Source organism: Xiphophorus maculatus, chromosome 21, assembly GCF_002775205.1.
Source record: "Xiphophorus maculatus strain JP 163 A chromosome 21, X_maculatus-5.0-male, whole genome shotgun sequence".
NCBI lineage: Eukaryota > Metazoa > Chordata > Actinopteri > Cyprinodontiformes > Poeciliidae > Xiphophorus > Xiphophorus maculatus.
This window is the reverse complement of record NC_036463.1, coordinates 14,056,025-14,072,379: the sequence shown is the minus strand read 5'-3', so window position 1 is coordinate 14,072,379 and position 16,355 is coordinate 14,056,025. Positions and strand designations below refer to the sequence as shown.

The window sequence follows — 16,355 nt, the reverse complement described above, 5'->3', positions numbered from 1 at the left end:
GACCTTTTAAAGTACCATCCCAGGAAACTAATTTGAAAATTGACATTTTTATCCAGTGTTAAGATTTTGTTTACAAATTACAACCAAAAACCTTGTAATGTTTTAATATAAATTTGCTTACTGCACTAATCCCACATGTTGCGTTGACCTCCCCATCATGTTTTGATGAATTAGACATGATGAGGCTCTGCCATAATTATCAGAGTGAGAATCTTTGAATGCTTAATTGATGTGAAATGAAATCTCATGCAATGATTTTGAAATGTCACAATGTTTCTTGTCTGGGAGAAATCTGTCTGCTTGATCCTGACACCATCACTAACTGTACAAAGTTATCTTTATTTACTCTTGGATATTTCAAATTATTTTTTTAAATGTTTTAGATTTTACCTACAAAGGTTTGCCCTCGAAAATAAATGTTCACCTGACCCATCATGTTTTTGGGAGTAGTGTTTTGTCTCTTCCGAATCTTCCTTGAAAAATGTAAATAAATTTTCTCATCAGAGCATTTTGGCAAATTTCCAGTTTGCGTCTTCTGAAATAGTGTCTCTGAATTAGTTGCAGCCTTGGCTCTGGCCTGGAAAATAAGAGCTGTTGTTCTTCCAGTGTGTATTGTAAAATAAGCTCTCTGGGCACAACAGGAAGACTTTGAAAGAGTGCCAGGACGACTGTAGGGGATTACTGCTGTTGTTCCAGATACAGAACGGTGTTCTGGTCTGCGCGTGCTACAAATTAAAACCATACAATGACACAGATTTGAGAATAATGAGATTAATAATATAATCAGCTTAGTTAGAAATTGTTTGTAGCTTTAGTGGGTTTAAATGTACGGCCAAATGTATTTGAGGATCCTCCTTGAGGAGGACTGTTTTATTGATTGAGATTTTTTGGCACTGAAATATAGTAAAGATAGTAGTAGTGCTAACTTGCAGATTCAGGTTTTCTTTTCGACTGCTGGTGTGAATTTGTGTTTATATTTGATGTAAAATATTCAAAATCTGTTGTAACCTTTGTAAACTGTAGAAACATTCATGTGGTGGCTTACATGGAGCATCAAAGCAACAAATCCATGTCGTCTTTGTTCCTTTTAACAATGCATATCCATCCACCCACAGGTTCATGCATTACATCTCCCATTCTTCCACATACTCAGGAATGTATCCTTTGTATTCACAGGGTATCTACAGGACTCAAAGTGCTGCCAACCAGCTGCTCTGTTCCACATCTTCACCCCTCCTCCCCCCTTTCTCTCTCTTTATCTATCCCTCTCTTTCCTCTCTCTAACTTTCCACATGTCCTCTCTCTTTTTCTCCAACTGCCTGTCTCCTACTCCGCAGAAATGACAGCAGGCAGGTGTGGCAAAAGAACAGACAGATGGCAAGAACGACAGAAGGAACTTTTTAGGCATGAAATGAAATAGAAAGATGTAAAGAAAGAACCGAATCTGGCACAAACATGCACACAGTTACAAAGCATTTACTGTTTTTTAGTAAGCCACATGAACTTGAATAATGGCTGCAAGCACACACGCACGCGCATAGTGTACATATGCCTCTAACTGTAAGCCTTTTTGATGCTTTGGCCTTGAGGCTGATGGCCAAGCTGGGGTGTATGACAGCTTATAACATCACTATGATGGAGATGTCATTGAGCTGCTGTGTTTTATGACTTACCTCTGTGCTTGTAGCAGAGATTTAGTTTTAGGTTCTCATGTCAAATTTAACACTCTGCCTTTGCTCTGCAGAGGCACTTCATTATTCCATGGAAAAGTGTAGTCAAATGTGTTGGAGTAGCGCTGGATATGATGTTTCAATTTTTGTACACTGGCGTGTGTGTGTGTGTGTGTGTGTGTGATCACAGCACACATAAAAAGGATAAGCATAGAGACTTGTCCTACACTTGTTCCCGATTCAGTCAAGGCCCAGTGGTTCTTCTGGATGGGCCATTGACTCCTGCTAGACCTTGTCTGTAATGTTTAAAGACAGAATCCTGATAAAGGCTCATGGTTGTAAAAAGAAATTACATTAACAGGCCACTGATCTGGTCTGTTGTTCCTTCTCAAGGCTTATGTTCTTGGTATGTTTAATGTCTACCTCTGCTGAAGGTTGAAGTGGTTGATCAAAAAAACAGTGTTCTCCCCACAATCTTCCTGCTTTGTTCAAAGCTGCCAGTCACTTTGTTTGTGTTTCTGTTCCTATTTGCATACTTTTTAGGCTTCAGTTTTGTTGATTTTTTTTTTCATACAACACTTTCCATGTTTGGCAGCAATTAAAATATTTCTACAGTATTGTATTATATGGTGATGTTGCTTGTTTCCAGGGTACTTTTTGCAAACACTGCTGCCACCGTCTCAGCGATCCTTTCAGGGATGCATGCAGGCGATCCTGGTAGACGACCAACCTGCTGATTTGCATGCAGTGGAGAAAGGCACAGTGGGAGCATTTGAGAACATCAGCCTGGACATGTGTGCAATCATAGACAGGTAGTCACCGCTGCCTGCTCAAACACACACACACCCACGCCCACATACCTTAGAGTTCATGAAAGAAAAATGGACAAAAAAGAAAGAGCACAAACACAGTGGTGTCATAAATCAGGAGTTTTGGAATGAAAGTCACAAAGCAAACAATACTGTTTATGTAAAACCTTTGAATTTGATCCCGAGACAAATTAATCAGGGCTTTCTTTGTCATCTGTGCAACATCAAATGAATTATGTTTATATGTGGCTCATTTAAATGCACTTGTCACACTGATAAATGGATATAATTTAAAGGGTGGCTTCATCTTATAGGAGAATGTGAGCAAATTCTATTTGCTTTCATTTTAAAGCTATACCACATATTTCACTCTTTGGAAAAAGGCTGTGTGATCTTAATCAAGCATCAAAAATGAGTCGCATAGTTCTCCATCTAATTGGGGGAGTGTAACTTGGCAAGAGTCGGATACTTTATGTGCCATTTCTCAACTTCTAGCAAGTTGTTGACATTTCAGTTTGATTCAGTTGTTTATCTATTGAGAATAGTGCTGTTTGCCAGAAAGGTTAGAACAGGTAATTTAAATAATAATAGATCCTTCATCTCCGGTTCTGTGAAAATATATGGTGCCTCTTGCAAATTTCTTGTGTTCATATGGATAAAAAACAAAAATCTTTCTGAAGCAATCTAACCATTTAAATACCAGTAATTCCCTCTAAACCAGGTTGTAGGCCCCAGCTTGTAACATAGTTGGCCACAACAAATGCCATTAAGCTTTTGTGGCAACTTTCAATGAAGCTTTGTAAAGGAATCTTAGCTCGTTCATTTGTACATTCCTCGTATGAAAGGGTTTTTGAGAATAAACATCCTGTATACAGTCAATATATATCCAGTCCCAACACCTTAGTCATTTTTTGTTGTCCAGATTTTGACTGAACTACTCTAAAACATTCATAATATACAGTACAGACCAGGACACACCTTTTAATTCAATGAGTTTCCTTTATTTTCATGACTATTGACATTGTAGATTCACACTGAAGGCATCAAAACTATGAATAACATGTGAAAATATGCACTAAACAAAAATGTGTAAAACAACTGAAAATAGCCCTTATATTCTAGTTTCTTCAAAGTAGCAACCTTTTGCTGTGATTACTGCTTTGCACACACTCTGCATTTTCTTGATGAGCTTCAAGAGGTCGTCACCTGAAATGGTTTTCACTTCATAGGTGTGCCCTGTCAGGTTAATAAGTGGGATTTCTTGCCTTATAAATAGTCATGAAATGAAAGAAAACCCATTGAATTAGAAACAAACTTTTGGTCTGTACTGTATATATTTTAATCAATCAGAGTTGGACTTGCAGGATCATTGTGCTGCTGAAAAGAAATACCAGTGCAGTTGACCTTAAGGTCATGAACTTATTGTCCTCTAGGATTTTCTGGTAAATAACAGAATTCCTCAGCAGAGGAAGACAAATCGTCCAGGTTCTGGCACAGCGAAGTAGCCCCAGACATTCACCCAGCCAGCAAGATACTGTGTTAGCTTTATGCCATTTTTACACAAAAATTGTCATGTTACCGTCATCATTCCACGAAAAAAAAAAGAATTCTCAAAATTGAGGTCTGCCTCAGCTTGTTGTGGTTTTATTGTGTTTCCTGCCGAATAGTCAATGTTCCCTTCGAGTAATTCTGGTAAGCTGGCCATGTCTTTTTCAAGTTTTATAAGCTAACATGCATTGGTAAAAAAAAAAGTTTGTTCATGTTAAAAAAATTTAAAAAAGGGGAGTTAGCACTTGATGCAACCACCTGTTATTGAACATCACTGTTTCCGACTACGTATCAAAAATAACTGATAACTGATGCGTTTATTTTTGTTTCAAGTAGCTGTGCTGTTGTGTTGCTACTTGTTGCATAAAACAGACTGACTTAGTTTTTTTGTTAAATCTTATAATGATCTGAAAGTAGCCAAGTTTCTATCATTATAACTTGCTTTATTGCCAACCTCTGTCACTTCAAAAGTTGTGTATCATCAGTGCACTACTTCAGGTGGGCCTTGTTCTGCCACAGAAGATGAATGGACACAGTGTTACCATCTAACTAATCAGAATGTCTTTGAAGGCAGTTCAATGGGCCTGTTTGACCTCCTTTTGATCAATGTCGTTCCACTGTGGGTTTCTGTTTAAACTGAGAAATAAAAAAAACACACACACAGAAGAGCCGAATTCTGCATCCTGCAGACACACAAAGCAATGCACACGCAACTTTTCCCAATATCAGTGTTATTCTAAAAGGGTGATACTGCAACACAAGCAGTAGGACAAAAAACTGAACACAAATCCTACATCAGCTTCAATCTCCCCATAGATTTTCTTTCCTCTCACACAAAGCCTAGAGTAGTTAGTATGGTTCAGTGCTCCCAGCCCGCTAAGAATAATGTCTTTTGAAATTGTCAGGACTTGTCAATTGCAACCCATTGTGCAGGCACAATGACATTTTATCTCAGCGTCTTTGCCTGCTGAAGCTGTACTGAGTTTTGTAAAGCAGGAGCACTGTTGTTGTTTTCTGCAGCTTAGAAGCTCTTAAAGGTTTATTGTTGTTTATAGCCATGTGAAAAAAAAAAATCAAAACTTGTATTTCAGCTTCATCATTACAGGCGGTATCTCTACAGTTGCCATCTTGTTTAGCCATAAAGACAGAATACCTGTGTGCTCTTAAACTGCCTGATTTCCAACTTGGCCAAGAACGTGGCATTTTCAGAGGAACCCTGCTGCTCTTTGAGTCAGTGTTTGTGTTGCTTCAGCTGGTTTTCCTCTTACTTTTATTGCTTTGATTCATAAAAAAAATTAAACCCTACCTACATATCATGTGTGGAAATGCTTGCATTCCCACGCAAACATTTATGTTCCTAGATCTCTGTGTGGGTGTGTACGTACATATATATATATATATATATATATATATATATATATATGTACAGTTGACCAATTGAAACACATTATATGTAATATGAAGTAGAAGGTTGTTTTTGAGCCAATATTTGTGTTAGGATTTCAATATTACATTTGATAAAGAAATATGTGCTTAATGAAAGCTAGAAAGGTGCTTTAATCTGATAAATGAGCCTCATTAGAGCACATTATTTTGTTTATACATTTGTAATAATTTATTTAATATGATGTCTATTAATATGTGCATTTCTGTACATACAGCCTCATTAATCAATTTTAGAGTTCAGTATTTCAGCTGAAGTGTCTCATGCTTAAACAACTTTTTTTTTTTACTCTTGGAAACATTTGATAATCTGATGTGGTGTAGAACAGACCAGAACCAGAAGACCTGACGGGTCTGGAAGGTTGAAACAACAACAAATCTTGAATGTATTGTGGTGCTGAACCACTGAGTGATTTATAAGCTAACAGAAGTATTTTAAAGTCTATTCTCTGAGCTACAGGGGGCCTGTGTAAAGATTTTAGAAATGGGTTCTGGTTTACTTTTATCCCCTTAGACAAGTCATGTTTGCAAGTTGAGAGATCCCATATAGGAAACATCGTAAACATGAGGAAGAATCTGCTCTACTCAGACAAAACCAAAATTGAACTCTTTTGTTTAAATAACAAAATGGTGGGAAATGAAAAACTCAATTCACTTAACTCTGAACACACCATTACCACTCTGAAATATGGTGGTGGTTGCAGTATATTCTATTTCATTCTCTTCCCATCTCTTCCCATCCCATCATGTTATGGGACTTCATTTCTTCGCCATTAACAGGAAGATTAGTCAAAGGGGATTAGATGGTTGAACTAAATGCAGCACTCCTGGAAGAAAACTTGTTGAAGGAAAGGAAATGTTTGAGAACAAATCACATTCATTGGTTAGAATGACCCAGTCCAGACACAAATCCAGTTGAGAACTTGAAAATTGATGTTCAGATGCTCTTCATCCAATCCAACTGAGCTGGAGGAATATTTTTCAGAAATTTAATGATAAAGTTGAAGAACTGTTAAATATTTTTTCAGGCCCTGTATCTATTGTCGATTTAAAAAGACTTAGGTCAGTGAATTACTAAAACCAAAATACCCTTTCAATTTAAACTTTTTATTATTATTATTATTATTATTATTATTATTATTATTATTATTATTATTATTATTATTATTATTATTATTATTATTATTATTATTATTATCTTGAAGGGGTTATTGGTCAGCTTCATGTTGATCCAGAATGGATTTACAGAGTAAACTTCAGTTCTTCCATAATTGTGCACTCACAATTTCAGAATACTAAAATGTACAAATCCCCTGCACAATTGTACAGAAAATTGTATGTTTTAATAACAATGTTTTCCATAAAGTGCTTGTGAAACTACATAAATGTTTTGACATTCATAAATAATTATTCACTTTGGAATTATGTAGTATGCATCATGTTAGATTTTATAACCGTATAGCTCGTTCACATCCACTCAACCACTCATATCATTGTTACAAAGTAAATTGTGGATATATTAAATCTGTTTCTGACTTGTACAGCCAGCGTGGCCTGTAAATATTTATGAGCTCTGTCCACATCTCTGTAGGTGTATGCCTAATCACTGTGAACATGGAGGCAGGTGTAAACAGACATGGGACAGTTTTAGTTGTAACTGCGATGGAACAGGATACAGTGGAGCAACCTGCCATACATGTAAGTAATGCAAAGCTACGTCTCTGTCTCTGTTTTTTTTTGTCTTTCTCCATGATATTATGCGCTATGTGAGTGCATTTGACTTTTTTTCCCCTTCCATTTGCGTTTGAGTGATTAAGCTGTCTCCCAGTTCTCAGCACACAGAGACCGATGAACTTTTGAAGTGTTTCGATGCCAAGCTTGTCCAACTGCACTGTGTTTTGTTCTCATCAGAGAAAAACGAATCCGACTCTCAAAGCCGCAGCACACAAAGCAAGCAGAATCAGAAAGAGCATTTCAGAAGCTTTAAATTTTGAAAATGTCACTCTTCCTCCCATAAGCCACAGATGTTGTTCTCTTTTAAAGGGCAAGAGAGAAAAGTTGAGCATCCATTTGAGCTAAAACAGGACATAATACAAAGTCTCAGAAGGCTGAACAGGGAAATAAAGTGGAAAATGTATTCTTCTGAATGTTAGATTGTTCCCAGACTGATGAGTTGGAATCAAATCAGATAGCACATTATCAAAAGATAATTGAAAAAAAAATGAAGTGCATTAAAAAGATAAATGTTGGCAAGCATTTTAGTCCTTGTACATTTTGATTGTTCAGCAGCTGCATATTTCAGTTTATTGCATTCAGTGTGTCTTTTTCATGACGTGAAAATTAAAGCTGTATGATCCAAACTACAATCTAAATTTAGCTCATGTTCAAATTATCATTAAAGAAAGGTTTGCATTGTGTAATGTATACTCTGCACCTAGGTATTGTATTTGTTCTAAATTGTTTATTGCCAGGGACCGCAGTTTAATCTGTTATTGCTCCTATAAAGACTTTATCTCATGCGATCACCCTTGATTTTAAGCACTTTTTTACCAGAGCAAAAATAATTTTCATTATTTTGTTTCTTCAATTCTTTATCTAGAGGTATTTCTCAGAAACTGTCATGTACCAGCCTTGGAGCAATAACTTTCCACTACAGTAGCAACTTCAAATAGTTTTTCGGCCCTTTTGAGATAGCTCAGCAGGATAACATCTGGACTTCCAAACAGGCTTCCAAACAAAGAACTGCTTCTCTAAATCCCTGGGAAAAAAAGTTAAATATTGTAGACAAAAACATCAATACTCCAGTAGTCAAAAACCAAAATAAATGAGCAAAAAGGAATGAAAGAAATGGCAGGCTGTGCACATGAGAAGACCCAATAAGAAACACATGCCAAGCTAACAGAAGGCAACCACTTAAAAAAAAAGTTCTCGTTAAGCTTCTGAGCAGTCAATATGAATCAAAAAAGTTTCACTCTTAAAATGATTTTTTTCTCTCTGCACTACCATAGCCTTCCTCAGTGAAGATCAGCACAAAACTTGCATTGCTATGTTGTCAGCTATCTTGTTAGTAAGTGGAACAAGACACCAGTTCTTGACAGGCACTGAAGAGAAATGATAGAGAAGCAGCAACATAAATTACCTGCACGCCAAGAGGAGAGAACAAAGACCCAAGTTTATTCTCCTTTAGACATATCAATTCGTCTTTCAACCTATATAGAACTAAAAGAAATTGACACGTACAAAGTTTTAATGATAGAAGAACAGTAATTGATGCCAACGAAAGAAATTTGTTGACTGGAACTATTAAATCATTCTTTTTATTGGGGTTGAAAAAAACCCCAATAAAATCAAAAAAACTCCCTCTTATAAGTTGATGTTAGCAACCGTGCCGCTTTGAGATATTGTTACAAAATGTCCAAAGTCATATCACAACATGACGTAATGGATTACTTTTGATGTTGTGATAAATGATCCAAAAAAATGTGGGCTTTAATATATAAAATAATCTCTTTTCACTTTTAGGGTTCATGTTTTCCGTTTTTGTTTTTATGTTGCTGCAGCCATCCACGAGCCTTCATGTGAGGCTTACAAACACTTGGGTTGGTCATCTGACACCTACTGGATTGACCCCGATGGTAGCGGACCCCTTGGCCCCTTCAAAGTTAACTGCAACATGACAGGTGGGCATGGCATTGGCTTCTACATTTACGTGTGCTGTTTTCTGCTCCCAAATTCCTCCCAGTCACATTGACCCAAGAAGGAAGAAAACTATGCTGCCCTACTTATTCTTAACCTCAGACAGCGACAGGCTTAACCTGCCAAACCTGGGGTTTCCATGGCAACACACACACAGATTCTGGCATTTAAGGAGCATTAACCACAGATGCTCATAAACATATGTGCACCAACGCAGACACCACAAACATACATGAAACAAAGCTTCTGAGCAAATCTGAGAGGACTCAAACAGGCCAAGTGACACTTTTGGCACACTGCCACCCGCATGCACACTTTCATGAGCACGCACACACATGGCTGAATACAGAGATACTCTGGAACAGCAGAGCATGCAGGCAGAGCAAAGGCAAGACTTTTGATGAAATGTCACTGCACCCCACTGGTTGGCCCCTTAGTCACGCTGAACAGCACAACTCACACACACCCCAGAAAAGTTTAAATGTTAAGAGTTTTTTCTTTCTTGCACAAATTTGCTCCTCTTAGAGACCTGAAGCCATTTCTTGAATGGCAGTGCAAATGACCAGGACAAAATTGGAGTGAGTGATTTGGTCCCTAGCAGCATACAAGAATAACAGCTGTGTCAAGTGTAATTGTGTTTTTGTTTTTAGTGCATTTAAATTATTCAATCAGCATGTAACCAGATTAAATTGAATAAATTCATCATATGTGCTCTGATTTATGATTCAGTGTTGTGTTTTTGCATTTGTGTATGAGAAGAAGACAAAGTGTGGACAACTGTTAGGAACAACCTGCCACCCAGAATATCAATCACTGGCTCGAGCAGAGAGAGACGAACTGTCCTCCAAGTCAACTATAGTTCCTCTATGGATCAGGTAACACACACAGACAGGAGTCTGTAGTCCCATTAATTTTTTTTTTTGTTGCCCATGGGAATACAACTACACAATATTATAATACCGAGCACTCTATTGTAAGAAATCTTGATTATCTGAATAATCAAATACCCATTCCCCCTGTAAACAGTGAAATAAATACTGTGTGACACCATTTCAGACATAAGAACTCAAATTACATCTCAAGTTTTGTTTTAATTATCAAACTGTCCCTTTGGGCTTGATCAGTTTGTCCAGGATGTCTGCAGTGGGACGTTAAAGGTTTTACTTTATTTTTAGGAAGTGTTGGGGTCTCTAACAGTTATGTAGATAGAAAATGAAACATGTTTGCTGTGCCTGAGTGCAGCAGCATGTCCGCTTTTAATCCAAATCATTTTGTCTGTGTTATTTTGAAAATATTCTTGGACATCAAATTGATAAGAACAAAGCAAATATATTCCAAGTTAGAAACATTTAAATCCACCAACTTTATACTTTATTATAAAAATATAAGGTTGGTGAAAGCCTGGGCATAAAGAGATGTGCTCATAGTCCCCAGACTGTTTTATTTGTGAGCTGCATCATTACAGATCTCTTATGTCATTTTTCCAACTCAACTCTGTACTCCTTTGTGTGATGTTGGAAAATGCATCTGCTTGTTGCTCCAATAATAAATATTAATTTGCATTTAGACCGCATAAAATGCTGGCGAATACAGATGTGGCAATTTAAGAACTAGTGTGCCAGAAGCTTTATAAACAATTGAGGAAGACTATAACTTTTTTAAATTGTTTACAAATATGCAATAAATCTGTTTGAATTTTATCCTAAAATCCCACAACAGCAGCCTCATCCTTATCCATGCTTCTCACTGAAATGCAACAAAAACTAAATCAGCCGCACTTTAAATCTTTGAGCCTCCAGACCTGCAAATGCCTGGTGATAAACCAGCATAACGAGTATTTAGCCTCATCCCTGTATGAGTTGTCTGCCGAGGTTCTTTTAAATACAGCTTAGGTTGCCTGAATCTGCTCTCTTGCATTCAGGAGTCGATACCTTAATCTTTCTGCTGTGTGGTTATAGATTAGAGTTGTCAATCTCGGTCAAAAGCCAACTGTGGGTGAATTTCACATGTTTCAGTACCCCATGAGGAATGACTACATTTTCTTCCCCAAAATGATGCTTTAAAAGTAAGAAATGACACAGTTTGCATAGGAAGTGCTTTCTTTGCAGTGTGCTCTTTCATTTTAATGGTTGACATTTTATTTTCAACCATTTAAATGTAAAAGGAAGTGAAGCTTTTTTTCCCCTTAATTTTATTTTCTTATTTTGTTGTTAACTGAAATTGGTATGTCTGGTTGAAAATGATGAAGTGAAAGCGCAGATCCTTGACTGTGTTTCCAGGTGACAGCCATCACCACCAGTGCAGAACACTGCGAGCAGCAAATCATCTACAGCTGTCGCATGTCCCGACTGCTCAACACTCCAGGTAAGGGATGAAGATGGTATCTTAATTCACCACAGACTCCAAAACAAGATGGCACACATAGAGGAAGAATGTTCTGTTTTCAAACACACATATGGTGTGATGGAGAATTAATTGTACACACAAGAGTAACTAAAAACCATAAAGCTGCTTTTATGTTTCCTGGATTGTCTACCCCAGTGCCAAGAATGTCAAAAACTACATGCAAAAGTTTCTTAAAAAAAATAATGTACTCTCCCTCAAATATATAATCTTTACCAAAGACCTTTAGAGATTCATTGGAAGCTTGTTGATGTACAGCACATGTGTAAGACAACCTACTTCTCTTTTCACCTCTTTGTGTTTAAATCATTCTTCTGGAACTACTTCCACAACTGAAACAGACCCCTGCAAAGGAGAGGAGTCCTAACTGGAATAATTTGGCTTACCTTTATTTACATTAGGTTTGACTGGATTCAATTTGCCACTCATCTGATTGATCTAGGCCTAGTGGTGTCATATCAGTTTACTTTGGATTTGTAAAAACGTGTGTTTAATTGCTCCTTCCTAAGAGGTTTGACTTTGATCTGAGTTGTGTGTGCAGCAGCTTGGAATGTTTTCCACTAACACCCTTGATTGTACAATCCATGTTTGTGCACTTAAACACCACTCTCATTTTTCACTATTAGAATAACAAGCTTGCAATCATTTTCTGACCTGTTTTCTTTTGGCAAAAGCATATTGCATTCTGTGCATGCCCACATACACACACTTTGCGTGCATAGAGCATGACCACAATGACCTACCTTTGAGAAAGCTTCGTAAAGAAAAAGCACTCCTAGCAATTAAAGAGAGCAAAAGCAGACAAAGAAGGTGCAGGAGATGAAACGGTGGATTTGTTAGGGTAATGTCTGCAAAGAAGCTTGTTTACTGTGGTTGTGAGGTGAGAAACGCTGGTAGGTAACCAATAAGAGAGATATTGCAGCTTGTTGAGGATAGAAATTTCCACAAATTTCAATGGTGTTTAAAACTTTTAGGGTTGGAGTAAGACCGCTCTTTTTAGAAAAGAAATATTAGCTGTGTTATTTTACATAGTGATTGCGTTTTGCGCTTGCTCGTGCGATTGTGTCCATGGATTTTGCTTGACTGAAAGAAATAAAGGTGGTTTGTAATAGCCGGGTCTTAGTGCAGCAGACCAAAACTTTGCAATTAACTTCCATAGCAATGAAAGATGGTCCTTTTCATCTACTAACATAGTGTGCCCATACAAATGCACATGCACACACACACAAATTCATACTCACTTAATATATATTTATTTTTCTCTTTAAATCTAAAACACCAACATGGAAACACACTCATGCCACCACACATATCCATGCAGCCAGGCAGACCTTCATTAACTAGCTTGCTCCTAATTCACAACATGTAAAGTTAGGGAAATCCAATTACTAGTCTAAAATGACTGCGAAAGTAGGAGCAAGAAAAATCATTTACCCAAAAATATGCTTCATAAATTACCTGTCAGCTTTCATCAAATTACACCGTCAACAGCATTTCCATTGCAAACCACAAGCATGCATGTACGCAAGGCAGATACACACTGGCTTCTCCACTACTTCCAGTTTCACTCCATCCAGATCTCATCTATTAGCCGAGGACTGGCATTTTGAAGCCAAACGAACCATTAAATAGGACTTATATTGTGCCACCAGTAGCACACCTATTTTAAAAGCTTGGACAGTAATTGTTCTAAATGTTTGACCTCTTCTTAACCTCTGTCACTTATTTTTAGCATTATTTTATCACGTCTCTCACATAAACACACCCGAGCACGCAGGCGTCAGCAGGCACATTCTGTTCAGTTTCCACTGATTCACAAGATGGAAACCTGAAACCACCAGAGTGCTCTGTCCAGACATGTACACCCCCACACATAAAAAAAATACACAACTTGGACACAGTAACATTTAATTTTTCTTTCCATCCTGCTTATTCCTTCTTCCATCTCATATTTTCATCCTTCCACTCCTGCGTTTATTCTACAGAATCCACATTTATCAATTTCCGCCCATCTCTTCCCTCCTCTTGCTTCATTCTTATCTTCTGTAACTCATCTTTGTACTTTTCTGTATCCATGTCCCCTCTCAAGTTGCCTTCCTCCCTTTCCTCTATTCCAATTTTACTTCTTTCATGTTTTTGTTGTGTAAATGTTCAACATTCTGTTCCATCATATTGTTACTGTCGTTCTTAAAACTTTTTTAAAACACTTATTCTTTTACTATTATTACAATCAGACAAATGTAGAAGCAAAATACTGTATGTTGCTTGTTCTCTGTCAACACAAATTGCCATGGTCACATCAAATGACTCTTGGTAGTTTGTCAAGATAAATAAAAATGCATCATGAACCAGAGCCTACACAAAAGAAGAATATCAAGCACAAATGTTTCCTGATTTCTTGTTTCAATTATTGGCACCTCAAGAAATATGTCTAAAATGAATAAAAAATAAAATGCTATTTTTGTCACAGTTTCACTTGTTTCAAGTTGTTCAATTTCCTAGTATTGTTCTGGTTGTACATATAAGCAGTATTGATCTGACTTAAGGTGGATAGCTATTTTATTCTTGCCACTTCTTTAAATTTAAACACGAGTTGCTCTTACTTGAAAGACTCTTCTTGTCTTATTCATTTTGAAGCATGTCTGAAAGAAACCAACTTCTGTGTCTCATATATAATATATTTAAACTTTGGGGAGACAGGAAGTCATGCATTAGTGATTAACAGTTTCTGCACACTTCAATCAGCATAAAAAATGCAATGTTTAAAAAAAGTTGTTTAGTCCGAAGAATTATTAGTGGTACAATTAATTGGCACCAATGACATTGTGAGAAACAGTAGTTTCTGTAATTTTTTTTCTGACTCAAAAAGTGTAGTTAAATTGAAAGATTAAATTAATGTTTTTTTCATTACTTCAATATATATTTTCAGAAGAAAATATTTACTTTGCTCGTTGTCCTCTGAAGACCAGGCAGATAACTTTATGCAAGCAGAAACCTAAATAAACTTCCAATGAATTGTAGTAAAGAAATGCAGATTAAATTACCGACATCAAACACTGTGGAATGGCCTAGCACACAAAATCAGACAAGCAAACGCATGCAGATCCGATTTTAATTCTGAGAGTTGTGCACACAAATGCACACACAACGTTATAGAAGTTTTAACTTGTCAAAGTGCATGCTGTTTCTTCCTTTCCCAGCCTTTCCTTGAGGTGAATGATGGAAACATTTAAAGCATACAGGCTAATAGGGAGAAAGTATTTTCCCCATCAAGTAAAGGAGCTTATTTATTCACTGAACTGTGTTTCACTGAGTGAAAAAATATGCAGCTCACAGTAATATATTGGCATTTTCTACTCGTACAACAAAGCACATCTCTCATCAAGTTGACAACAAAAGAATGCCATTGGTATGAAAAGGGTTATTATTTTATTACATTATATAATCCTGAATTATTTGTATGTTTTTTAGTTGTGAATAAATTAGTGACCAACAGAGGAAAGGGTTCCTGATAAAACACTATTATACAGCACCTGGATGAAATTAGAGAAGATTTTCATAAAGTAGAAAATAAAGAAAAGTTAGAAGGTGACTGACTGATAGCCACATATTGTCTAAAAGAGCAATTCTGTGGCCAGAAACAGACTAAAGACCCTAAAATTATTTCCGTAATAAGTCCATTGTTTCACAACATTAACTATGAGTATGTTTTATTCAAGGATTAGATTTTGCCTTCGATTCAATATTTTCATACTTGTCGATGAATTAAACATACACCATCTAACCCATGTGTCAACTAGAGGGTTTGAAAACAATTTGACCTGGGTAAGTCGCAGCTCATGAATCCTGATTTAAAGTTTTCCCTGAACCATCTATGCACAGAATAGGAAAGGTTGAAAATTGGCCCTGGGTGCATTTGATACAAACAAGGCAAACACAGGAGGAGATGAAAAAGAAACAAGGGTGACAAGAGATGAGAGATGAGTGTGGTTCAGGATAATGAGGCTGTGTGTATGTGTGGCTTTGTTCCTGTCCATTCCTCTGGTACCTCTGGTCTCAATTATTGCCTCGCAAGTAATAGTCAAGTAAACCAGTGCCATATTCTGCACACATATTCATTCAAATACTCGCATGTCTTGCGTTCAACCCTAATGACTTCACTTCCTCAGCGCTGGTTAACCATCTGTTTATGTTTTCTTTTTTTCCCTCTCATCTGTGGTTTCTGATGTTCATCATTAACCTTTGCAAATGCAGCAGCAGCGGGACGCAATAGCTTTTCTCTCCTTCTGCTCTGGCTTTTAGTCTGGAGTTCTTCTTTCTGCAAATGCAACAAGTCCCGATAATGGTGCACCGCTGTGAATTATGAACAAGGCTAGTTTGCGTTCAGCTGAATAACAAAAAAGTTTTGTGACTCATTATGTTGAAAATTATGCATTCCTCCAAACTTCTTTAGTGCTCAGTGAATTCTGCTGACTAATTCCTGGCGTGGTCTTTAAGTTGGGACACTTACTGAGGCTATTTCTTGACTGCTTTGGAGAAGTATTAACATTTTCATCAGTGACCATGTACTTTTACTCCATTTGCTTGAAATTATATCACTATTAACATCTTTTTAGATTCTATATTTTATGCCATTCAATTTTATTAGTCTATTGTGCCCCACACAGAGCTATGTCTTTCATTACTCAACTAATGTTCTGGATACAGTGTCATTAATTTTAGAAAGAACCCAGAGCCAGAAGCTAGAAGGAGCTGAAAGGGAACATGAACTAATATAGTGAAAGAC

General features: G+C 37.0%; 1 protein-coding gene across 2 annotated transcripts in view; it reads left to right on the top strand.

Moving 5' to 3' along the window:
• cntnap2 (contactin associated protein like 2) overlaps nucleotides 1–16,355 on the top strand; it is a 298,543-nt gene that overhangs the window by 161,839 nt on the left and 120,349 nt on the right. For both annotated transcript variants that reach the window (XM_023326735.1, XM_023326734.1), the window contains exons 11-15: nucleotides 2,320–2,482; nucleotides 7,062–7,168; nucleotides 9,031–9,150; nucleotides 9,926–10,041; nucleotides 11,446–11,530. In XM_023326735.1, the coding sequence (XP_023182503.1) occupies nucleotides 2,320–2,482; nucleotides 7,062–7,168; nucleotides 9,031–9,150; nucleotides 9,926–10,041; nucleotides 11,446–11,530 (591 nt within the window). The remainder of the gene's footprint in view (nucleotides 1–2,319; nucleotides 2,483–7,061; nucleotides 7,169–9,030; nucleotides 9,151–9,925; nucleotides 10,042–11,445; nucleotides 11,531–16,355) is intronic.